The sequence below is a fragment of the Aythya fuligula genome, chromosome 1 (genome assembly GCF_009819795.1).
Source record: "Aythya fuligula isolate bAytFul2 chromosome 1, bAytFul2.pri, whole genome shotgun sequence".
Classification (NCBI taxonomy): domain Eukaryota; kingdom Metazoa; phylum Chordata; class Aves; order Anseriformes; family Anatidae; genus Aythya; species Aythya fuligula.
In genome coordinates this window covers 89924443-89951086 of record NC_045559.1, presented here as the reverse complement: position 1 = coordinate 89951086, position 26644 = coordinate 89924443, and the positions used below count along the sequence as shown (strand labels likewise).

The 26644-nt window shown below is 36.7% G+C and overlaps 1 protein-coding gene across 19 annotated transcripts in view; it reads left to right on the top strand.

Annotated features, from left to right (window-relative positions):
* The window catches only part of ABI3BP (ABI family member 3 binding protein), a 147912-nt gene that overhangs the window by 65996 nt on the left and 55272 nt on the right, over positions 1 to 26644 (top strand). For 3 of the 19 annotated variants that reach the window (XM_032184689.1, XM_032184787.1, XM_032184680.1), the window contains exons 12-30: positions 235 to 309; positions 2819 to 2884; positions 3377 to 3451; positions 4693 to 4761; positions 6132 to 6206; positions 6860 to 6934; positions 7794 to 7856; positions 9363 to 9437; positions 13595 to 13660; positions 14057 to 14143; positions 17855 to 17920; positions 18390 to 18452; positions 18952 to 19017; positions 19393 to 19458; positions 21041 to 21115; positions 22000 to 22074; positions 22639 to 22713; positions 23965 to 24030; positions 25266 to 25346. In XM_032184689.1, the coding sequence (XP_032040580.1) occupies positions 235 to 309; positions 2819 to 2884; positions 3377 to 3451; positions 4693 to 4761; positions 6132 to 6206; positions 6860 to 6934; positions 7794 to 7856; positions 9363 to 9437; positions 13595 to 13660; positions 14057 to 14143; positions 17855 to 17920; positions 18390 to 18452; positions 18952 to 19017; positions 19393 to 19458; positions 21041 to 21115; positions 22000 to 22074; positions 22639 to 22713; positions 23965 to 24030; positions 25266 to 25346 (1359 nt within the window). The remainder of the gene's footprint in view (positions 1 to 234; positions 310 to 2818; positions 2885 to 3376; positions 3452 to 4692; positions 4762 to 6131; positions 6207 to 6859; positions 6935 to 7793; positions 7857 to 9362; positions 9438 to 13594; positions 13661 to 14056; positions 14144 to 17854; positions 17921 to 18389; positions 18453 to 18951; positions 19018 to 19392; positions 19459 to 21040; positions 21116 to 21999; positions 22075 to 22638; positions 22714 to 23964; positions 24031 to 25265; positions 25347 to 26644) is intronic. The other 16 variants (XM_032184821.1, XM_032184813.1, XM_032184698.1 and 13 more) reach the window with 15 other exon arrangements.

Genomic DNA, 26644 nt, shown 5'->3' with positions numbered 1-26644 from the left:
GATTCTTAGTATTGTGTTTGGGGGAGAAAGTGTGATTTCATGCAGATTCCACACACTTTTTAAAGTGACTAAGATGCATGTGCTTGTGTTTGTTTTTTTTCTAGGTTGGAACCACTTTTTTTGTTGTTTACCATCATTGGTTTCAGGAGTGCTTTATAAGACAAATTATACTTCCATACTGTTCCTTGCAGCATTCTTTATTAAATAAAGCCTTGATTATTTCTTTTATCATAGCTTCTAATGAAATACACCCACTTCCTTCTGGATCCAGAATCTTTGATGCTCCAAAAAGTCCGTTGACACAACTTGGTAATAACTTTGTTTGTAAATTCGAGTAAACTTCCATGGAAAATTACCTGTAATACCCGATATTTGTTGTTGTTGTTTAGCTGATAGGTTTTAACACTTGAACTGCAATAATATCATTCAGTAAATGTAAATTATGGCAGCAATGAGATTTTTCTTCACAAAATTTGCAAGTTTCTTTTTTCATTCTCAGTCTAGTTTTGTTTTATTGTAGTGACAGGCTGTAGTACTATATAGTACTACAAGAAGATAAACAATAAAAATTAACTGATACAGTCACTTAGTCAGTTGGAGGAGTTGTTACAGCTAGACCAAAGCAAACCAAAGCTATAGGCATGTCAAGGAGAGTTTGGGCAGAGCAGACCTGCCAGGCCTGGGTCCTGAACTATGTACAAAGTTTATGGCATGCTACCAGCAGTGGCAATACCATATTACAGGGCTATACAGTTGCACCCGTGCCATTACAGATTGTGGCTTTCTTTTCACTAGATAACTGGAGTGATCTTATGTCAGTATGGATTAGTATTTCGTTAAGCCTTAGACAAGAAGTTATCATGTAGTGCTGATTTATTTAGACAACATACTTTTACCTAATGCACTCTGCCAAATTTTAAAATAATTTCCAGGACTAGCTCTTGCTTCTTGAAGTGCATATTTGAACCAAGCAGAATATGTGAATGATCTTCACAATTTGTTACAATTTTTGAGAACTCTTTTCCAGATGTGTTTGTGGGAATGGGGATACATATTTGTTTTCACTGTAGTGAAATAATTTCGATTAAATGCTGGTAGAGGTAGCATTGGATAGAAAGTCATTCGGTGTTTTAAGAACATATTTGATGGAAATGTAGCTTAAGACCTGGAAATTATAAGGGATAAGAAGTATTTTTGCTTTCTGCTGGGGAATAATGATCTAATTTTATGCTGGTATAAGTGGTAAAGGTAAAGTAATAACAATTGAGGCAACATAAGTGTTTTAGATACTTATTTTGGTCTTGTTCTAATGTATTCCATTTCTGCCAAATAATTCCATATAGCAAAAACTAGGATTTAATTATGTGAGGCTGGATCCTGCCATTGGGTCAACTGGAGCGTCTGTGCTTCCAGTGAAGTCCGTGCTGAACTCAGATACTGTGTGAAAGTGACTGAGTGGGTCACATATGGGAGATTTCACTGCACTGTAAAATCACCCTGCATGTTGTGAACACCTAGGGTTATAAAATCAGTGAAGAAAGCAAAATTTATTTCCTGATGTTTAAGTATATGTGACCTGTATTCTGCCCTAGTTCCCCAGAAGGCTTTTTTCTTTATTTTTCTATCTAGACTGTACCAGAGGGAGACATCTCCCTTATTTTATAAACTAAATATACTGACCACACAGAAAGAATTCAAAACTTTCTGAAAAGATAGCTTTGTTAACATGGCCTTACTGTTCTGTTGCCTTTGGGAGAGCTCTCATAGTTCATACATAATGGATCAAAGGAAGCTTTTGTTGACAAAAGCTGTGAATCATATGGCTTTTGTTTGTATTATTTTCATCTCTATAGAAATCATTATGGTAACCTGGGATCATATTTATTAGTATGACGTACTGGATTGAAGGCAAATGGGAAAGCAGATCCAATATATGAAACACACATGTTCACTTTTTGGATTATATTCACATTGTCTGCACTAAAAATGAGCCCCACACCTTGTTTGAATATTTTTTCGCGATCTCAAAGAAGATGAGTTTTAAAATTCTAGTCTAACTGCTTTTCAAAAAAATAAACCTTGTTTTGATAAAGAGCAATTAAACATAGAGATGGAAATTTTCTCTTTCAAATATATTATAATTCAAACAGGCATTAATGAGTACCAATTTGTTTACTGGAAGGAATGGCACTCACTGGCCTGTACACATGGTTGACTTTTAGTAGGATCTGTTTGTTAGAAGCAGAACACTATTGTAAAGCCCACACATAGTGGAAATGTACTCATCTTGGACTTTAGGTAAGAAAACCTAATTCCATCTTGATGGCTTGTGTGCTTTTACAAGAACAAGCACACTTCAGTTTACCCATGCTTCTAAGTGAAATAACTTTAAGGGCTTTGTAGTAGTATTCATTATAACATAACAAATGAAAGATGCTGTTCACTCACTTCCGTGATTATTTCACTGACTTCATCTTACCTACTCCTTTTTGCTTTTTCTATTACACCTTCCTTTAAAATAGCTATATATAATGAAATAGTAACCAGTTGGTACACGCTTGAAAGTGTTATATCAAATGCGTTTGGGTTGTGGATGCTGGACAGTGAAGAAAAACCTCTCAAGTTAGATTCAGCCTGATTTGATGTATGACAAAGTTTGAATAGGGTAAAAATGTATAGAAAGAAGAAAGATTCAAACCAAACAAAAACTTGATAGTTACAGTTAAGATTAAATTTCATACCACTCTGCAGGGAGAGTGTCTACCTGGTTATCTCACTTTTTTTTTTTTTTTTTTTTTTTTTTCACGTTTGCTCTTAGCTACTCAGAGTCCAACCTTGAAATCTGTATTTCTACCTTCAGCAGAAACCAGAAAGATGGAGATAGGTAATCAGTGGATTATTTCCATATTTTTTCAATTATCTTAGCATCACTTAGATCTGCAAATGGTAATTCCAAGATCTGCCTTAGAATGTTGGCTACCAACTCTCAGAGCTGCTTATTCAACATTTTTGTCTGTGTAATCATTTGAAAAACATATTTATTACTGGCTTAAAAAACTGACTGCTTAAAGATAATGTCATATCTTACTGTGTTCTCACTTACTGTAAAGCTCTTATCCTAGAAAATTTAATGAGATAAAATTTTCTTGCTGATAAACATTCTTTTGGGCACGTGGAACTCAAATTACAAGGCCAGAGGACTCATCATCCCTTGTTGTTATGACACAGTTGTCTTGCACCTTACTTCCAGGCAATGTGCCATCTTGCTTAGCTTTGCATTACCATCATCTGGAATTTCACAGCCTTCACAAAGCTATCTTATGCTAACCCATTAAGTCACAGGTCTCAGCATTTTAAGCTCAGATTCTTTTTTCAGCTTTTGATGAAACACAGCCTGTTTCTTCAAGATTCAAAACATCTGGTACCACAGAAGTGCAACCAACCAAGTCTGGTAATGATTTCTCCTAGGATTAATTCTCTTGACTGTTAGGAATTTTCAGAAGAGACATAGTGCTTCTCATTAAACTGTTCAGTTTGACATCATGAAGAATAACTGCAGATATGGAATTGCTATACGAAATTACAGGATTCTAAATGATGTGTTTTTTTTTTGTTTTTGTTTTTTATGAAATACTGAACTACTGGTTTGCTAGGTGTTTTTATTATCTATTTTCATGTTTGGCTACAACATGTAACTTTAAGCTTTGAAACGGTATCAGACTTATGGTAAATACCAAATTTAAATAGCTCTGTCCACACCAGAGTTTTGTAGGTAGAGTATCGTGACTTGCTGAAGTGCTCAGAGTCCTAAGAGATGAATGGAAACTGCATAGTCCAACACAGTTTGAAAATATTGGACTTCTTTTAGCCTTCCTATGTGAATATAGACGTGGTTACTTTTAAACAGCCAGATCTCAAAACTGGTACTATGAAGACAATGCTATTGAAGATTTAAACACTGGCTACTCGATCTTTAGAAAATGTCTCTGATGACTTTACTCTTATTTTACAGATAAGGAGACTTGGGTGTTAAGAACTGGTTATTTATGCGGGGCCACTGACAGTTACCCAAAAGAGGAAAAAAAAAAAGTATACAGAGCCAGTTGGATAGATTTCACTTCACTAGCATGCCAATAGTGAAATGCAAGATGCATATGTTTTTGGAGGAAATCCATTTTTGAAGGAAATCCGTTACTAAAGGGAAGATCAATTGGAAGTGTCAGCCACTCAAATCTGACAAAAGACAGTTCATTTGTTTCATTTGGTACCATTCCTGCTTTGTCATACTTTATTTCTCTAGTTTCAGCACCAGGATATCCTCCTGTTTGATCCCTGGAATCCTAGGGAAAAATTCCATACTGTTCCAGTCTGCTGATTTCTATTCATAATTTGTTCCCTTTCTTCTTTGAGCTGCCTTTCTCCTTTTTAATGCAAAACTTCTTGTGTGGTTCTGCTTACAGTTTGGTCATCAGTTGCATTATGCATCTGTGCATAGTATTCTATATAAATACAATTGTTTTGAACTCATATTTAATTGGTTATGCTACATTTGAGAGTCTTACCTTTCTGGAGGATATCGTGTTAAATACTAGCTAGAGATTTCTTCAGCTCAAAAAAAAAATGATAATGCTGTTGTAGATGGTTCTTTTAATTTTAAAACAATATGGCATGATTTTTGTTTTTGTTTTCCAGCTTCGTACGGTTTTCTTCATGCTACTTCTACTCCTCAAACTTTTACAGCTTCAGAAATGCCAGACACTGGTAAATTACAGTAATGTTATTTCAGAAGCATAACTTTTTTTTTTCTTTTTTCTTTTTTTTTTTTTTTTTTTTGAGGGGAGGGGTGCTGAAAAGTTTGCTATTCCCATATTTGTCATTTCAGACAATTATTCCGTACTGCCTGCATTGGCTGTTGACCTATATGGTAATTTTTCAAATCCTATAACAGTGCCATAGCTCCTGGGATCAGGCACACCACAGATGAAAAGCAAGACTGCAACTAGCTTACAGATACATAATGCAGCCTGTGTAAGGCAGTATTGATCTGACAGGTTTATCAAGAAAAGATCTAACTTTTACAAGGCTGCAAAAGTCGAGTAAGACTGATATAGTCAAATAAGATATACTTTTCCAGTGATAAGATTTTCTTTCTCACTTTCTTTTAGTCTGTCTTTCAATATACATGTTCGGTATGCATTTTGCTGTGATTTTTCATGCATATTTGCTTAAAATGAGAAAATAAACACATCTCAGTCAAGACCTTTCTAACAAAGCTTTACTGTGAGCTACAGCTGTGGGGATAGCTTGTTATTTCTCCTAGAGCTTTTGGTAATGTGAGGATGCTTAATATTTGTAGGTGTTGCTTGAATATGACCTAATAGGTTCATGAGAGTAGAGGGCAGTGAGGAAAAGGGTAGGAGCAGATGTAAGGGAAAGGAAGCAGTTCATTGTTGAAAACTTAGAGCAGTAAAGCTGTAGTTTATCAAGTTATCTGCTCTATAACCTACTGGCTCGTGGCACCTGAAAACAGTTTTCAGGAGTTCAATTTAGTTGCACCATTCTATAAAGCATCCTACTCTCAGATAATGTTTTTTATTCAAATTAGTTCATTGTGTTATATGGGATACCTGGGCCCAAGTTGGACTGAACAAAAATTGGCCAAAATTGAGAAATTTCCTTGACCTAAGTTATTTAATGAAGTGGTACAGACAGACTTTCATCTGCTGAAAATACACTTGTTTTCTTAGATTTTATGAAGAATTCTTACCTTAATGGAAAGATGTGGAAAAGCTGATGATGGAAAATTTTTCATCTGTTTTTTTTTTTTTTGTTTGTTTGTTTCAGTTGCTCTTTAAGTCAAATCTACATGTAACTATATATACACGTTAGTTTTCAGTCCCTTTGTAAACATTTTTACAGATGAGAAAGTAAGATAATGTCTTCAGCCAAGTAGGTAGAGATGGTATTTAAAATACTCAGAAAAAAACAAAGAATGCTTTGTTATAAAAATAAATCTATCTTGACTTCTACAGAGCAGTGGAAGGTAAATTTTCTCTCCCTTCCCCAAATCTTCCTCCTTAATTTATTTACATGAAGCTGTTTCTCAGGTGTATTTACATTTTCTTCTGCAGCTGGATATACTACTGATTTGGAGATAACCATGCCTGTAGTTACCACAGAACCTCATTTGTTAGAAACAACATTGGGTAAAATTGATAAGTTGCCTTTCTTTAGTTTTAATGATTTACTTTCCATTTCTATCCTTACAGCTGTTTTTGGAACTTTTCCTTGCTTTAGTTGTCACCATCCCAGTAATTCATACCATTTATTGCTGCAATTAACTCGACTCTCATTTGCACTTGTCATTCATTGTGATAGATGGGGGATTGAGGGGCCTTGGAATGGGCTGTCTTTGGTTGGTTTTGGTTTTCTCATTATTGAGGTTCCCAGCTGTGGAGCTGCCTTTCCAAGTTTTATTCCTGTGCTAAGAGCACTTAACAGTGGAAGGTAAAGAGGGGCTTAACATATACTTGTGCAATATTTCTGTGAAAAGATTGTTTTGACTGGCTTTATGTTAGCTGGCCCACTGTCTGCTTTCTAAATCAAAAGGTGTTTTCTTACTACCTCCAAATCTTAATATGTGTTTTAAGATTTTTAACCAGCAATAAGAATTCTCACTGCTTCCATTTTGACACGCACACCAACCACCAGTTCATGAGACATAGTCATTCCTAGCTGGCTTGCAGGCAAATTTCCCTCTACTTCCATATTAACAACGCAACTTCTGTCTGCTGAGTCATGTGCTATCTGTAGTAGCCCTGAAGTAAGTAAGTCTTTTAACAGAAGATTATCTTTTCAGATTTAGGTGAAACGAAGCCTCTTTCTTCAAGATCCATAACATCTGGCATGCCAGAAATGCCACCAGTCTCAGCTGGTAATGATCTCTCTCTTCATTTTAGTTCTCCTGGCATTTAGGCAGTCTTCCAAAAGGCACACTGGCACTTTGTTAAATAGAAAGTTTATTCTGACTTACACTGTTGTAGTTGGGGAGTACACACTCTGCTCTGTAACTGGTGGGGAGACAAGGAGGCAGAGGGAGAGAGAGAAAAACCTGTTGTATCTGCTGCAATTTTAGGGAAGTTTGGAGTGGAATGGTAAAGTGATACGAAAGTAAATTTTCTTACGTTCGTAAACAAGTAGCGAGATTGTCCTGTGCTGTTTTGACTTACATTGTTCTGTAAAGGATTGTATATCCAGGCCTGTTCCTTGGAATAGCTCAGTTTCTATGATTCTACATATATTATCATAAGATAATGCCATAAAATGTCACATCTTGCTCTGAATTTAGAATTCTGGGGTGTTGTTTGAACTGCCGTAGAAGACTGTAGGTATCTCAGGGTCATTTCAATGTCTGTAGGAGACCTTTGGTTTCTTTGTTTTTGTTTTGGCCCTTTTTCTGTTAGTGGAAATACCAATTGTCTCAGTGATGTGATCAGTCCCATTTAGAATCAATAATAACGGAGGTATTTCATTGTTAAGCTTCTCAACTCCTCCACGTAAATTTTCTGCTTGAGAGGTGTAGTTCACTAAAATGTTAACTGCTTGTGTCCTACATTAACGCAGCCAGCCTACCTTGCTTTAAGAATGGAATAATACTGTGACAAGAGCAGGTATTTATGTAAAATAGCTGAATGTAACATGCACTTCATGTATTTCCAACTCCATGCTGGTACTGCTTTGAAAAACACTGTTCCTCTATAGAATCTGAAGGCAATTTTCTGGTTTGATCTTAGCTACTCAGAGACCAAAGGTGAAACCTTCTCCTCCTTCCGTTGCAATCCAAGTAACAGTGGAGGGTAAATACTTTTGTTTGTCTTTCTGTTCCCCTTCCATCACCTGATGTCATTTTCACCTGCTTTGAGCGATACCTGGGTTTGTTAATGTACGTTGGCTTGAGAAAACACTTGCCACGCTAGTTCCATGGTTCTGATGGCTGAACCGCTGCTTTTGCTGTCACCTGCGAATCATTTGTTTGCAGGGCCATTTGGCAGAGAGTCTATCAGACCATGTCTCGCTTGTCTGTGTGTCTGTCTCTACATGTGTTTTTTCTTCAGAAACTTCTTTCTAGAACGAAACGTTCCAGTATGGCAGAAAGCCAACTCTGCTACTACTGGTGTTGCTGTTGATGTGGTGTAGGTGTCCCAGAGCTTCCTTATGGGGAGTCAGTTAGCCCTTTTTCCTCTTTTGTTTCGGAGACATGAGCATTTAAGTTCTAGCTGGATGAGTAGGGGTGTCGCCCATTGGCTTGGGGACTAACATAAGGGAAGACTTGGGGTTTCCAGATGTCACGGGGAGTGGTGTGGCCTTAGGTAGCCTGTTCTGGCAGGGCTGTGCAGGTATCTCAAGATCATTTCCATGTCTGACCGTAGCGACCCAGAGATGGGCTCCGGAATCCACCTCGTCTGCTTCACCGGAAACCACGAGGACTGTGATGGGTAAATAGCCAGCGATTCCCTTCCTCCTTTGGGTACTCGGGCAGTGCTTTTCCCTGCAGAGTTGAGCCTGTTTTAGTGTTGTCAGTCCTGAGCCGTAGGTGCACGTTGCAGCTGGTCCCTTACGGCTCTTGGATAAGAGCTACACATTTAAGCTTTTGGATTCCTTTTGAGGGCTCATCTGCAGTATGGGCCTCCTCCACTTCAAGGTTTCCTCTGTTACCTGGGGCTAGCTCTGCTGTTTGAAGGACAGGAGGATTGTTCCAGGGGATGGGATGCTGTGATGTGTACGCCTGCCTTAAGCAGGGCTCCATCTCCCTGTTTGTTGCTGCATCTTGATATCGCCTGTGTGACAGCAGTCAACATGAGGACCTGAAGGTGGTTTTTGTTTTTGATCTTAGCTACCCGGCGACCAAGGCTGAAATCTACCTCTCCTTCCCCCCTGGCAACCCAGCAAACGGTGACGGGTAACTAGTAAAACCCCTTCTTCTTCATTTTCTCCTTTCCCTCTCTCCCATTCACATCCTCTGTTTCAGACCATCCAGCATCATTGTCATCTGCCACAGAGAGTACAGATATTTGTGGGTGCAGCTTGTTTTGCAGAAGCGCCTGCTGCATTTGTTACACAGTTGTGTTGCTTGATGCCCTGCTTTTTCCATTGTTTGCGAGCATTGTCTCTGGGGAGGAAGTGACAGCTTGTCTAGAGGACAACATGTTACTGCTTCTTGCTTTCAGCTCCCATTTCTCTACTGCTTCCATCAGAGGAGGTGTCTTTCTTTCTCAGGCCCATTCAAATGAGACAGTGTGCACACCAGCTGGGCAGTGATCGTTCTTGTATCATTTAAATAATGTGGCACATTTTTTTTCCAGCTTCGAGTAACCTTCTTCATGTTACTTCCACTTCCCAAATATCTTCATCTACAAAAATGTCAGAGACAGAGACTGGTAAATTATGTTTGTTTTATTTCCAATCCTTGATCTTTCTTGATATTGAAATAGTACTATTCCGATGTTTATTTCTCCTAGCTTTTTAATATTGCATGCAGTGGTGTTCTATTTGTTCATTAATGCTTCATGTTACATTTAATACTTGCCAGTATCCAACAGATCTGGCTTCAAGTTAAGTGATGTATGCCTACATCACTATGTTCAAGTAAGTAAAGTATGGTCTAGCCTTTTCAGGATAATAACTGAGGGGTTGGAGAGGAGGGTGGGACAGAATTTAGCAGGTGAGACAAAAATGTCCAGCTTGATGAATTTCAGATTTTCACAATGATGATTATCCTTTGGGAGGAAGTGTTTTGTCTTTAGCTAGTAGGCATTTCTTCAAGAGATCTTGTAGCTGAATGTTTGTTTCCTATTACAACTTTTTAAACTAGTCTCTGGAAAAGGTAATATTCCAAAGACTGCTGTAGTACGGATTTTTGGCATTAAAGATATTTTTATGGTTGTTTTTTCTAACCATTAATTTTTTCTCCGTCTTTATAGAAAACATAGGTTTTTTTAGGCAGAATATGTGCATTTATATTTGAGCATGGGATTTTACCCAGAATCTGGTCATAAAAAAGGTAGAGAGCTTCCATGATATTCTCAGCTGTGTTTCAGTTTGTGCTAGGACAATTTAAACAAGGGGTGTTTTGTTGCATTGTTATATCAACCATTCTCTTTTGGGGGGCCAACTTTAAAATTAATTATCTCAATTCTGCAATATAGTGTGCTCAGAAAACAAAGCAAGCATATGCAAAACTGGCTTCTGAATGAAAAATTAGTTGGAGCTATTGTGGCTTACAAAGGACTCTCTCTGTATTTCCTTTTCTCTTGTGTTTCTCATTACCATACCATACGAGACTCTATCTTGGGTTTATTTATGTGCTTTCCATTCAGCTGCAATTAAAATTGAATTGGAAATATCTTTGTTTATGATTTCCCAAGAAACTAAGTCATCAGCAACAGTTATGGGTAGCAATCACATTCATTTGATCCATTTGGAGTCATATTTTTGTTGTTGGATTTTGTTTTTTAACGCTTCTGTAGTTCTCTGCATCATACAAAGTCTTTTTCTGGTACTGACCTACTGACTAATGACTATCAGAGCATATTAGTGTCTCTTGCTGTTCCTTTTTTATTTAGTTAGGTTTTTGTTTGTTTTCCTGGAGCTGCAATTCAGCTCAATTTCCAGGAGCTTCAAAATGGAGAAAGCAAATTCCTAGATTATAGGAGTCCTGTCTAATAGAGAATAATTAAAAGAATTTCACTGTTGTCATAAAATAGTAATTTCTCAGCTGACTTGCAAGCCATCTCTCATTTTGCTTCCATTTGGACTGATACTGCCTGGATGGCTTATTTTCCTTTACCAGATTCCTCCTAATATTCTGTTGTCTTTGGGGTTGTTAGAACATTTTAGGCCCAGATTTTCATTTCAACTTTCGATGAAACCCGGGCTTTTTCTTGACATATTCAACAAGATTCAACATATCTAAAATGCTTAGCGTTCCATAAATATCATGTGGCATATCTAGTAATTGGTTATTCTGAAATACATTCAATTGTCTTAGAAGCTGTGGGTTGATTAGTGTACTAGATTTAGTATGGAATACTTCAAGAATTGCAGAGAAAAAAAAATTACTTCCTAAGAGCATCATTCATGAAGGTTTCAGGACTGCATTTAGCATAATACTGTAGTATGATGTCATCTCTTCTTGATGTGTTTATAAGAGTATGTGTCAATATTTTAAGGGCAATGAGCATTAACCTTACTAAATGGACTTAAGTGTTGTATAATGCTTGTGTGTCAAAGATACACATTGTATGACCTGACTGAAATACCCTTATTTACAGATTTGTTGAACACACAGAAATTACCTGGAAACCATTGGTGCTCAACGTTTATTAAATAAATAAACACAATAGTAGGAGTCTCAGGAAGGATTTGGTCTTTAATTTTAAGTGCCCAGATTCAAAAAGGCTGGTAGTATAAGCTGTAAAATACCCTGAGAAATTAGTAAGGTCAAGTGCTGATGATTTTTTATTTTCATAGTTCTAAAACCTAATACATCAGCAGCTTTTTGCATTTGTTGCTATATTAGTTAAATGCAACTTAGTAACATAGCTACAGAAAAAGTGAATTTATTAGCAATGTATTTGTGAAAGGCAGTGTGATCTAACATCATGAGGAAATGGTGTATTTCTCTCTTACAGTAACTGTTCAAGCACCCTTCAAACTTGTTATATCTGACAACAGTAAAGTGGAATTGAGTGAATCATTAACATTTTTTGTCATCTGGGGTTTAGCCTATTACATCATACGTACAGTACTCATGTTTTCCCTAGTATTTTGTTAAATTTCAGTCAATGTTCCTTCAGTTTCTCATCACCAATACGTTTGGAAATGTCTGAGCTTTCCTCTGTTATAAAACTCATACTGAACACAAACATGATGCAGCTGTGTTGTTGCTCCATGGGTGGCACTGACAGTTATCCTGCCTCCGCATTAGTGCAGTGTTTTTGTTTCCTTTCCAAGTTGAGAACTGTATGCTTTCCAAGGTCATTTCAGTCACATCATATCTTCATCAGATGGAAAACTTTCAGCAGCTAGTCAGGTGTGGCATTATTGCTCTCTGTGGTGTGTGCTGTCAGAACTATCACAGCATTTTCCATAGACGTAGAGAATCAGACAATCTGGATTTCTTATTGCTTGTGCTTTGACTTTAATAGGTCATGAATGTTCCTAGTATCAAAAGCACCTACTTCTCAGTTTTTCATACAACGCTGCCCACAGAAGTAGTCAGAGCACGTTTCTATCACTGGCTGCATATTTTTTCCAACAGAAACAGTGACCTTACTGATTGGGTAGAAACTGATTTTTTGCATCAGTGTTTTCATTAAAATATAATCACAAAAACTTAGATGTTTTTAAGCCATTTTACACCAAAGGATGATCGTTTTTGGTATTTATATTAAATGAACTTTGTGGCAGCTGGGGGAAATTAAGGTCCCTGGGCTGAATATGCATCTAGCATCAACAGGAAGTATGATACAACCTTTGATAACTCATCTTCTCGAAACAGCCTGCCTCAATGTCTTAAACTTCTCTCATTTGGCGTTAGCTATCTAGAAACCGGCACTAGAGTTCATTCTTTTTTCCTTCATAGCAACCACAAGGGCAGTACTGGCTAAATAGAATAGATTCAGTAATTATTTACATCATTTTGGCATTGCTTTTCAACAGGCAGAGACTTACTTAAGCATATTGGCTGCCAAGTGTCTGCAGCAGGCTTTTTCTTAAAACTTTTATATCAGCTACTTCTACATGTATGTAACTTGTCATCCAGTTGCTACAAATACATATATATTTCCCAATAATTTGTTTAGTTTTAAGCTACTGTTCTGATTCCAAGGATTTTAGAGATAAGAAAAAAAGAATTGGTCTGTAGGATGAGATTTTGAATTGTGATCCTGCTTTAGGTTGATACCACATGGTTTTGTTAGGCAGACAACCATTCCCACAGGATTTTTTAAAATGCAGACTAGCTGGATTTAATGTGCATCCCACATTGTGTCTGCTTTGGTGTGCAGACAAAATAAAGCTTCTTGTAACAAACCATTAGTTTACTCTGTCTCTTTGTCTAAAGAACATCTACAGGCTTTTCACCAAGCCAGTTGTATAGGATTTCCAATCTGTGTGCATGCAGTGATGTTTCTAAGTGTAATTAAGCCCTGATTCAGCACGTTACACCTAATCTCAGATGAGAAGGCATTCGCAACTCCTTATTTAAAAGGCTTATCCTAACTAAAGGTTGGGGGAAAGGGGTTTCCTGTCAGGTGTTGCTATTGGATAGAATTTGAAAATCAGATGCAGAAAGTTGGTCTTGTATTAAATGCTTCAAAATTAGATTTTATGTGTCAAAAAAAAAAAAGTGTATATACATACACACACACACAGAACAGAGTAAGCTATCATAAATATCACTTTAAAAATGTACATACAAGAAATTTAAAATAAATGTAGCCTTTTTGGCTCTGCTAATAAAGGGAAAAAGATCACCTTATTTAAAAACTAACCTGACTCATTATTTCAAGATTGTTTTCATATTTGATCTTAGCTACCCAGGAGCCAGGCCTGGAATTCACATCTCTTCCCTCCATGGAAGCCACAGAGAGCGTGATGGGTAAATAGCATGTAATTCCATTACCATTTCGCAATTCCTTGCCATCACGTGGACAATGCTAAAATTCATTCAAACACATTGCTTTGAAGACTACTTGATAAAAGGCGCTTTTTAAAAATTTTTTATTTCTTCCCATCTCAACCATTTCTTTGTAATCAACTTTATTTCAAAGAATAGGTACTTAAAAATCAGTAAGAATAATTCTACCTAGCATGAGATATCAGAATTGACCTTACTTCACCTCATGCCAGCTTCAGTGTTCATGTAGCACCTCATTTCACAGTCATCTCTAAAGCTGCTGCTATCTTGCTTGATCACATCCGTGTTGTCTTGAACTGCTCAACAGCTGCTGTTCAAATACTGTGGCTCTGAGGTCCGTTTTCATTTTAACTCCAGATTTTATTTCAGCTTTTGATGAAAAGCAGCCTGTTTCTTCAAGATCTGAAACATCTGGCATCCAAGAAATGCTGTCAGCTGTACCTGGTAATAGTTGAAAATGTGGTTTTAAATAAAAATTATGACACAGATTTTATCATACTTTTGGCATGTTATTAGTTAACATGAATTAGAATAACTACAGAACTGTAGTAATTAATTTGTTCTCTCAAATACCAGGCTAACTTAGGAAATTTTTTTATGATACAACAAAATAATAAGCACTCTTTTCTGTCCTTGGTCTACATTCCTAATATATTAAGAAGTCTGTATTGCAGTGCTTGATGTTAATAAGCTTTAGCATGTCTGTACACTGTTAGCATGAATTAGCATGAACTGTGTGCAGGAGCTACATCAGTTTTGTTAGCCTTCCACAGACAGTAACTTGTGAATCCTTAGACTTTAGCAAGGTACTTATATAATTGGAAGGCCACATTTTTTTTTTTTTTTTTTTTTCCATGGCAGTTCTTCCCTCTGTTGACTGAGTCCTGCTGTATTTAGCTTGTAGGAAATTGTTCATGATCCTTTGCTATCCTGACATTCTGTGGAAATAATGCTTATGCAGTTGGTCTTCCTACCTGTTCATCTTTATTCCTTTCACTTTAATAAATTAAAACAGTTTGATCAATCAGATGAATCTGCTTAGACAGTTTAAAAGCTTAATGTTAACATTAGAAATATGAGTCAATATACAAATACCTGTATTGACCTAATACAGATTTTTAAGCCTTAAAATGGAGCATGCACGTTTAGTAAGTTTTGGCCAATGTGACTAGTTCCTTTATTCCAGCATTTTTGGTTCAGTAAAAATAGTATTAAATCTGCAACATATTGGCAGTGCAACATGAAATTAAGCAACAGCCTGATGCTTTACAGATGATGATATTCAGCTGCAAATATAAATGTAAAATAAGTAAAGGTAACCTAAATCATTTTGTGGGATTATCCAGTTTGCATGGAGATGAATGAATATGGAAGGTTTAATATAGCAGGGAATAGATCCTTCAATCCCTTCATTCAAATATCTTCAAAGCAGTTATCTAAGTTAGACATTTTGCTTTGCTGCCAGTAAACAAGACAGGATAGGTCCAAAGCTAATAGGAATTAAAACATGATTATCACATGCATTGCAATGCATTGCTTGAGTACAACTTCTTAAACAGCTACATAGCACTGTAATTAAACAAAATATTTGTAAAAAAATTGCTCCACTTCTATATGGTGTTATCAAACACTCTGGAAACCTGTTATTGCTAGACTCCAATAAAATTTAACTTGTTAGATTATTTGCACGATATTCAATAATTAATCTAAAGCATATATAGTTTTCCTGTTCTTCCTTGCCAACGTTTATTCTGTAGGGTTCTTTAACATTTTGTGTGCAGAGATTACATTAAAACTTGTCAATGTGTTGCAGAACAACTGTGAACAAATGCAGTTATATCAATGCTCAAGGTTCTACTTGTTTTACTGTGTCTGTGTGAAGACATATTTTGTTTCCTTTCAATAATGATAATTCCATCCAAAGACCTTTTCGTGTTGTTGCCAGAACTCCCTTGCAGTAAGGAGTGGAGTAAATGTGCATTTGATAGGAAACTTTTAGCAGCTGTCCAGTTGATTGTAATTGCAAACTAATGGTAAAGCTTGCACACTCCAACAAAACATTCTTAAAATCAAGACATGGAGATGACTTAAGTTTTATGCATTTATTTGTCAGAGATAGTGATCAGTATTTATCACTAACACATCTTCCATACTGAGCAATAACATCTGATCAAATGCCTTAACAGAATCATTTAGCAGTGTTTTCTACGTATTGGCTTAATAGCGCATTCAAGTTCATCTCTTTCATTCTGTATGCTTTGCCTGTAAAGAAAGTTATACTGTGCTCTTTCCAAACCAGATGGTGGATAGGGGCCCAATACTTACAATGTCTGGGAGAATGGATAGAATCATGTCTGATCTAGTCTGACGTTAATCATTTTAATGACACATGAACATTCCCATGCAAAGATGAGTCCCAGATTTCAAGGAGAGTTGAAAATGTGATTAAGCATTATAGTAATGACTGATTAACAGATTTCAGGCATATGTTTGGTTTGAGATGAGAACAGTTAGCATATACAGTTTTTCTTATTTGAAGGACTGCCTTGAAGTAACCTGCCTGAGGAATTCTGGTTTGATTTGGTTTTGCGTATGTGTGTGTGTTGGAGAGAGAAAAGAGTGAATGGAAGAGTCTTTCAATTAAAGGAAGATGAGGATTTCTAGACACACAATGAGGACTACCCTAAAATACTTGCTTATATGTTATTTCCCCTGGAGCGGGTCTTTTAGCAGTGATTAGTGATCTTCATGATGCCTCTCAAAAAAAACCCACAACTGTTTAGTTAGTTGATTGATTACTTATTAGTGTTTTTGTTTGTTTGTTTTTTCCAGCAAATGTTTGTTTGCCAAGGTTCTTCAAGCCTATTTGGAGTTTTATTACATTTTCTAGGTGTTTTGTTTTAGGATGGAGGAATCTCATGGAGTTCTTTCAGAACAAGAATTCCATGTTTGAAATTTTCCCTTTGTTAGTCCATCAAATCATTGCTCTTCCAGTTTTCCTATAACATATTCTTACCAGTGTGTTTGGCAGTTCCAAAACTTTTATTCCATTTTCCAAAGTATCTACTGTTTGACCTGTCTTCTGCTTGTGTTAAGAATTAGCTTTGCACTTTTATCAACTTTCTCTTCTTTTTCTTTTTCTTATTATCAATAACACACATATATATATACATATATATTTTTTTTTTTACCATTATCTTTGCATTTCACTATAGTCATTTGGATATTAGTTCATTAACTTCTGGACAGTAGGTGTGACTCTTCTTTTAGCCCATGCTTGTTTAACGGTATGGATATAACATTCTGTCTGTTTGAAGTATTTCATGTTTCTTCCAGAATGGAAACCTGCTGCTGTAAATTAAGGAGGTGCTATTCTGTTAGAGATTCTTACAGATTTTGATTAAGAAAGCACAAGTAGTTTTTCTTATTGTTCCAGATCTTGATGGAACTCCGTGTTGAAGTTACCTGTGTGCATTTTTCTGCAGAGATGCTATGGTTTTCTTTTCTGCCCAGGCATACGTTCTTTTTTTTCCCAAAGTTGAGATTTGTAAGGATGACAAGGAATGTAGAAGTGAGAGCTAGTTTAGTGTTATCCAGATAAAATAAAAGGTGGCCATTACCAAAATATGACGGTATCTTGGATGTAGGCTGAAGTTCTGGCCACACATTAATCTACTAGGTTTCAATTTATAGCTTGAAATTATTACTTCAGTGCTAGAAAATTGATTTTAGAATCTGTCATTTATTACAGTTAAGAAGTAACCGTAGAACATCAAGACAGTCGTTATGGTCTACCAGAATTCAGGTTTTCTGTTGTTAATTCATGTTGCTTAAATTTCTGATCCAGCTCTAATCATCTTGTGTATAAAGAATGCTTCATTATTGTTTACTTTTCTTCATAGTAGCAGTGTTTAGCAGCTCATTGGGGTGGTTTTGTTTTTTGTTTTTTGTTTTTTTTTCTTTTGGTAGTATGGAATGATAAAAAATAATAATAATAATAAAAAAAAAAAGATAAGTGATTTATTAGGTACGAAAAGTAGACCTTGATAACCACAAATGAAATACTGGATTATTTGGATGTGATTAAAATGATGCATTCATACATGTAGCAAGAAGGCCTTAACATCTCAAGATAGCTTCTGTCTCTGACTTTAGCTTTCACAACATCGGTCCTGGAGTCAACCTCTTTTCCTCCTCTGGAAACCACAAGAACAATGATGGGTAAATAGTTGCATTACAATTTCTGTATTTTGGCAATACTTAAAAATGAAGATTTTTAAGATAAATTTTAAGATTTAGCAACCCCACCTTTTTCCTTTTTTTTTTTTTTTTTTCTCCTTGCTAGTGGCAATACCAGTGATGTTTTACCCATAATATCAGTAATGTGACCAGTCCCTTTTATAAATGATACCAAGGAGATACTTCATTGTTGAGCTTCTTGACTCCTCCATGTAAATTTTCTGCTCAAGAGGCCCTGTTCACTAAAATGTTAACTGTTTGTGTTATACACGTTAATGCAGCCAGCCTACCTTGCTTTAAGAATGGAATAATACTGTGACAAGAGCAGGTATTTATGTAAAATAGCTGAATGTAACGTGCGCTTCATGTATTTCCAACTCCATGCTGGTACTGCTTTGAAAAACACTGTTCCTCTGTAGAATCTGAAGGCAGTTTTCTGGTTTGATCTTAGCTACTCAGAGACCAAAGGTGAAACCTTCTCCTCCTTCCATTGCAATCCAAGGAACAGTGGAGGGTAAATACTTTTGTTTGTCTTTCTGTTCCCCTTCCATCACCTGATGTCATTTTCACCTGCTTTGAGCGATACCTGGGTTTGTTAATGTACGTTGGCTTGAGAAAACACTTGCCACGCTAGTTCCATGGTTCTGATGGCTGAACCGCTGCTTTTGCTGTCACCTGCGAATCATTTGTTTGCAGGGCCATTTGGCAGAGAGTCTATCAGACCATGTCTCGCTTGTCTGTGTGTCTGTCTCTACATGTGTTTTTTCTTCAGAAACTTCTTTCTAGAACGAAACGTTCCAGTATGGCAGAAAGCCAACTCTGCTACTACTGGTGTTGCTGTTGATGCGGTGTAGGTGTCCCAGAGCTTCCTTATGGGGAGTCAGTTAGCTTAGGGACTAACATAAGGGAAGACTTGGGGTTTCCAGATGTCACGGGGAGTGGTGTGGCCTTAGGTAGCCTGTTCTGGCAGGGCTGTGCAGGTATCTCAAGATCATTTCCATGTCTGACCGTAGCGACCCAGAGACGGGCTCCGGAATCCACCTCGTCTGCTTCACCGGAAACCACGAGGACTGTGATGGGTAAATAGCCAGCGATTCCCTTCCTCCTTTGGGTACTCGGGCAGTGCTTTTCCCTGCAGAGTTGAGCCTGTTTTAGTGTTGTCAGTCCTGAGCCGTAGGTGCATGGCATAGTTGGTCCCTAATGGTTCTGGAATAAGAGCTACACTGTTAAGTGTCTGCATTACGGGCCTCCTCCACTTCAAGGCTTCCTCTGTTACCTGGGGCTAGCTCTGTGATTTGAAGGCCAGGAGGATCATTCCATGGGATGGGATGCTGTGACATGGAGGCCTGCCTTGAGCAGAGCTCCATCTCCCTGTTTGTTGCTGCATCTTGGTATCACCTATTTGACGGCATCCAACGTGAGGACCTGAAGGTGGTTTTTGTGTTTAATCTTAGCTACCCGGCGACCAAGGCTGAAATCTACCTCTTCTTCCCCCCTGGCAACCCAGCAAACAGTGACGGGTAACTAGCAAAACCCCTTCTTCCATTTTCTCCTTTCCCTCTCTTCATGCCCCCTGCTGCTGGCTTTCCAGGCAGCCAGTCTGTCGTCTGTGCATTCATTTACGTTGTCACCACCTGGAAGTGGGTGCTCTGCTGTCATGCTGCTTTTGAGGTCATGCTAGGACTTGAAGCATGCTACCTCTTCTCACCTGGTGGTGAAGCACAGGGTCGTCTTTGGGGTTCAGAGCTACCATCAGCCAGCACCTGATGGTGCTGCTGGCCTAATCTGGTAACGATGGTTCTTGCTTGTCTGGAATTGGTGCAGGACGAGAGTTTTTTCCCCAGTGGTGTTGTGATTTTAGATTTCTCTGGGCCTGTGTTGGGGTGAAGCACCGTTTGGAGATGAAGCTGCCGCACTTGGCTGTGGCACTCAGAGACAACGTGGGAGAAGCTCATGGTGGCAGCTTCTTTTGTATTGGCAGGTGTGCAAGGCCAGGCATGTGGCCTGGCAGTACTGGCAGTATTTTTGACCCATGAGGTCATTAAGCATTGCGTGAGCAGACTGTCAAGCCTACAGACTTGAGGTCAAGTGCAAATTAAAAGTGTATGAACCTTATTAATGTATCCTTCCCTCTAAGATGCAGGTAAATAGTAAGTTCCTGAAAGCTCTGGCTGTGGTTCTTGGAGCATTGCTCTGTGTTAGAAGCTAATTGTGAAGTGTGCTGTTTTGGCAATGGAGAAACATATATCTATATCTATATGTATATATATAGATATATCCATATATATATATAGTGTGTGTGCTTGCTACTGAGAAACTCATCTGATGGTGTTTCTAGTCTTTCATTTGCTTATCAAAAAGCTATTAAGGGTATTTTGAAATACACCTAGATGAAGTAACCTTGATAAATAAATTCAAAATGGCTAAAGCTTAATTTATTTTTTTTCTTTAAGCCAATTAGGTACCTTCATGTTTAATTATTATATGCTCAGATAGATGCACACATATATTCTCTGCTGTTCTTTATGCCAGAGTCTTAAATCTTTTTCTTACTGCTTTTTGTTTGCTTTAGTATTTGGTGCTAATTTTTTATTTATTTGTTTTAACCTTTGTTTGTTACGTCTCCGTGTTTGTGTGTGAATATCACTTATAAGCACGTATTCTAAAAAAATTCAAACTCACAGCATCTTCGAAGAAAACAAAGCACTGAAAACAATTTAGTCTTGTGCAGAAGTATATTAGTATTGTTCTTATGTTCTTGTGTTCATGAATTATTTTTTTCTACCCTTTTTCCTTTGTGCTTCTAGCCATTGTGTCGGAAATTCTTTTATCTTTTATATTTTCTGGGTTGCTTTCAGTTATGTGGACTATGCTGTCTAATATCATATTAGCTTTGGTTGGCTGCCACTTAGTTTCAGTTATCACTTTATCCACTAGCTTCAGTTCCTACTCTAAACCAGCACTGCTCCATTTTCAAGGTAAGGTATGCTTATTATGGATGGACATCTGCATTGCAAATTAGGTATAAGAACAGAAAGCTACGTATGGAAACAATAATAGTAGATACTGTCAACTGTTTTTTTTTGTTTGTTTGTTTTATAGCTTTCAATGATATTCAACCTGTTCTTTCAAGCCCTGTGACACCTAGTAAGCCTGAAATAGCAGATACCGAATCAGGTACAATACACTGCCTAGTTCTTTTTAATCAGTAGCTCAGATCAGGCTCTAAAACTCACTGAAATGACTACACAGGTTGTCTTCACTTTCAGTGTACGTTTGGATTAGACCGTCTAGAACATCTGGATTTTGAGTTTAGGTTGGTGTTAGTGGTTGACATTATTGCTTTCTCACACTTATGATGTATATGGCAATTCATAGTTACCTGATTCGCCTTAAGTATTTTGAAAAATATGCCACATAGATAATCGAGAAGACAGTATTTATTGTCCAATGCTACTGACTTAAATAGTGTGATGTATGCTGTAAGCTGCATTCTACTGCTGTAGTCTTGCTAAGAATATTAAGGAGAATGTTTCCTTTAATTGCATGAAATTGGTCACAGACAAAAGTCACAGTTACAGACACTTGATACTTTCAGACTGAAACAGTAGTTGGATTGTCAGCTTTCTAGTCCAAATTTTATAGTTTAAGTGTCTTGGCTGATTGATCGTTCAACACATCCTCTTCATTACATTCATGCATTTTACACACCATTTTCCTTAAGTAATGGACCAGAACTCAAAATGTGGAAATGCTAAACTTCAAAATCTTACTTGGCAGTGATTCAGATCCAGACCAGTTACAGTAAAGACAGGAAGAAATTAACATCCAAAATTCCTGCACATCACAAATGCAATGATTTAAAGACGCTGAAGCTCTATGCATTTCAAAAGACTGAATTTCTCTCTAATGCATACTAGGTAGATAAACTGAAAAGTGTCCAAGAATTAGTGAGATATTTATATTGTTCTTGTAAAAACAGATTTGTTTTTGCTTGCGAAGCAAGAGTTTCTTCCATTAGCTCTTTATTGTCTTATGACTGTCACCATTTCTCCCAACAGCAACGATTGAATCCATTCTGGAATCTTTTACACCTAAAACTTATCATCCTTTCCAATGGCCAAGGGTAACATTAGGTAATGTTGTTGTTTTCACGTAGTGAAAAACTGTTTGTTTTGAGCACTTCATCCCATATGAATGTATTTCTTCCAGCATATCATTTCACACACATAATCATTGTTCTTTTTACTGGTTATAGTCTTGTTCTGCCATTGTCATTAGACTTCGATTATTCTTGATGCACTTCTGTATGGGAACATAGTTCAAAGCAGTTTTGCTGTCCTTGATGCAATAAAAGTTGCCTCTTAGTAACTTGCATGAAAAACTCCATGATCCTTTCATCATTGTGTTCTGTCTGTCTTTTTCTCTGGTGCACATGCATGTGCTCTCTTCCTCTCTGATATGTAGAGCTTTCATATGGAAAATTATAGTTCTTTTGAAGACATCAAATCTATTTCTGATCAATGCACAGCATTTCAATATCATCTCCATTCCACTCTTCAAACTCTGATTTCATCAGATGGCTTTGATGTTCCACACTTAGTTATCTTTTCTTCACTATAAACTTGTGGCATGCGTTGTGTCTTCTGAGCAACCCTTGTTAAACAAATTTTGATTGCAAACTGAGCTCTTTCTTTCAGCTCCAAAAGAAATACCACTTACTCCTCCTAAACCGAAACCGTCTGATACCCCAGAAGTACATCGTGTGAAACCTGGTAATTGTGCACACCATTATTTTAAGTTGGTATGCAGAGACATATGTTCACTAAAAATATTTTAGCAATACTTGGTAAAACGGATAGGAACTGTGCAATACATGTGAGCATCTCGACTAACTCATAACTTTGTAATCAGTCATGTGATGTTACTTGACAAAAGAAATGAGAGTTAAGCTCATCAGTTTTACACAGTTGGGTCCAGTGATAAAAATATAAACAAGTTCTCTGGTTTTGTAATTTAATTTAAAAGACTGCTAGGAAAAAAACAAAAACAAACAAAACAAAACAAAAAAAAAACAAACACATTATTTTATTGCTTCATTTGTCAGTCCCAATCTTCTACTGTCATACAGACATAGCTTGGCAAAGAAGGCATTTTTGCTAGTCACAACACTGATAATTCAGAGTAAGGTACTACTCGTGTGATTGATAAGCCCTCCCTTAAGGAACTCAGTGTTCGTTTCAGTGGAAATAGGAGAGCTGCCTTCAAAGTAGAAGAGTAATCTTTCATACGAGTGAAAAGTTCATTCTTTGACCATTGGAGCATTATTACCATGTGGTATCTTTTTTCCATTTTTGCTTTTTGATCAAAAAATAGATCTCTGTTGTTATTTTTTTTTTCTGATTTGGGATTAAGGGATATGAGTTTGCCACTTTTAGTGACCCAGGTATTGGACAAGTAAATATTATGGTGTGCATTACTAGAGCTTTAAATAATGTTTCTATTCTCATTTCTTATAAACAGGCACGTCAGTAAAAAGCAGGAGTTGCCTTTTATGTCTCATACATGTCTTACAATTGACTGCAATTCTGACTTAAGATATTCAGCAAGATTTTGGCATTCAAAAGTTGCCTCCGGCCTATTTTGTGGTATTTGTTATGGAATGTGGTCTTTTCTTTAGTCATAGGCCTCATCTGTTCTTTCTTTTTATTCTCCCGTAACTTTAAAGATATCTGTTTGTTGATTGAGCCAACCAATGGATTAAAAATGTCCTGAAAACATAAATATGGGAAAGAAGCCTCAGAAGCAGATTGTCACACAAAACCTTGAACACTTGAACATATAGTGTGAAGTTTCATAGGAAACAGAACTAAAAGGATGTTATGCGTATGAGTAGGACTCTTGCGTGCTTATTCAGTCTATTTAAAAAAATAAATAAAAGTGAACTATTGGAATCATAACATTTTTGGTTTACTGCTGATACGTCTACTGATTTGTTCAATTACACCTCAATTTTTGTTTTTTAGCCCCTAAACCACCACTTTTGGAGCCTAAAACTTCTAAGACTGTTGAACAACCAAAAGCTACAAGAGGTAATATGTGTTTCTGTAGCTGTTGGTCACTCTTTGCAGTCCAAGCCACAGTCTGAACTCTCTTACTTCATCTCATAGTTTCTTTTTTTTGTAATCCATTTCTCTTAGAGAAGAAAAAAATTAAGAAATAAGCATTCTGAAATAATGTTTTTCTCAATGTAAGAGAAAAAGTTCATTTTTTTTCTACATGAAGCAGAATTATCATCCTTTTTGTTGGGAGTTTTGCTAGACCAGCAACACAGTTTACCCCCAAAGAATCATCAGAAACCCATCAGAAATACTACTGAAAGACTAAGCACAAGGTCAGCATTGTAGATGTTAATCGTAGAACTCTCAATGAAAGACTCTTCTGGCACTATGTGGATACGTTAATTTCATTGTTCTTTCATGAGTCCTTCGTGAATGTCAGCTTGGCTTCAAAAACGTTTCTCAGTCACTTCATGTCTTACTCTAGTCTGTTCTCTCTGTAGTGTATGCTTTTCCACTGTGCTTACTGATATGTAACTTTTGGAAACTTCTTTGAAAGCAGTTTCATTGCACTGCTTTATAAAAATGAAGAAAATCACTTATTATACTACCTGAAACTCAGCTTAAGCTTTTTCTGATGTCCAATTAACAATCTTTTAAGCTAATTACACTTTTCAGCAAGTTCAGGGAAAAATCATTTCTAGAACTGATTGCTCTTGTGTTTTTTTGTTTGTTTGTTTGTTTGTTTTTTTTACCACTTAGATGACACTACTTCTATTTTTCAACAGAATGCAATGAATACAATAATGAAGCAACTCCCTTTTATATTATTGATTCCAAGCTTTTCCAGCTCCCTACCAGTAATTTCCTTAGTGTTGAAAACTGACATTTTTGCAGATTTTGTATATGTGGGTGTGGTTTGATGGCTTGAAATTGACCTGCAGTTCAATAGGATAAACAGCGTCATTATTTACCACATAGGTATCTTGCAAAAATATATTTCCTATTAATGAGTAACATTTAATGAGGGGAACATTTTGATGTGATTATAAGATATAATTACATATATTACACTTACTAACTGACTTTTACAATGAAGAACAAACAGTTTTGGGGGATAGGGATTTTGAGAAGTCTTGTTAGCAAATTTGATTACCGTTTGCTTTTCTTCCAGCAGCCATTTATTGCTTTATTTCAGGCTTGAAGAGTGCGATTCTTATATGATACAGTGGAAAGGATAATCTTATAATCCAGTATATTTCTTTCAGCTCCCAAAGAAGCAAAACTCAAACCTTCTACATCTAAACCTAGACCATCTGCCAGACCCAAAAAGCCACGAACTAAACCTGGTAACTAACTTCCATACCAAACATTTACTGCACCATATCACTTAAATAGTTTAATAAATTTAAATTCATTCTGTGTGAAGCTCAGCACTTTATCATCAGAAAGATAGGTAGTGAGGAAAGCTATGTTCTTTGAGGAATATTAGTTTTGTATTGAACAAAAAAAAAAAAATGAAGCAAAGAAAGTAACCTTTTAACTTTAGATTTGTACCTAAATCAACAAGCTGCATGGCCTGGTGTGGAAACAGGTTGTTTCCCACCTTGATTCAGCACAGAATCCAAAGATGCACATTCTCTTGCTTTGGTGATGGGTATAGCATCTTACCTAGAACTGTAGGATTTGTATCGATTCTGTGATCATTAATACACAGACTTATCAGAAACTGTTGAAATAAGAATGAGTTCTGGAATTTAGTAAAGGCATATTTTATGATGACAAGTGAAATCATACCTTTATACCAGAGCTGAATTTGGTCTGTGGTATATGTCAGAGAATAAAAGACACCTGGCCTTGCCTGAAGCTGAAAAACATGTCAATAGTTTTGCATGGGTTGTAATTAAGTTTAAAAAGCTTTAAAATGTATAATTGTATGTTGTGAGAATATATTACTTACTCATGGAAGAGATTTGTCAGTGTTATTTAAATCTTTCCTGATTCCCTGTGAATTAATCCCTGTTATTTTTCTCATAAAAGGAATTACTCTCTTCAGATCAAGTAATTCCTTGTAAAGCTTGTTTACTAAATGGTATTTGTGTTTTATAACTGTCTCAAATTAGTATGCATAATTAGTTTTTCATTGTGGCTACAACTACAACTTTTTTAGTGTAGAATTTCAATATTTTAATACAAGAATAATTGCTTTAGTCTCTGCTGTCAATGCCTGCATCTCTCTGAATATAGAGACTTCCTTGAAATGACAGAGAAAACAACTCCATTTGGAAACCTGTGCATAAATTTGTATAATACTTTTGGGTCATCAAGATCAGCCCTGTGTGTTGATGTTTCCACATCAATGAATGGCTACTTTCAGCTTCTACATAACTACAGAGAAGGCAGCATGATTTTTCATTTGTGTACATGCCTCTTGTCTGTCTTTTCTCTGTTAGTGGTTTCCTTGCTCAATTCACATGGAATTCTAAGGAGCACTTTTTAAATCACTGGGATTGTTTAGTCTAGAGAAAAGGAAGCTGAGGGGAGACTTCATCGTTCTCTACAACTACCTGAAATGAGATGGCAGCAAGGAGGATGTTGGTCTCTTTTCTTAGGTGACAAGTGATATAACACGAGGAAACAGCCTCAG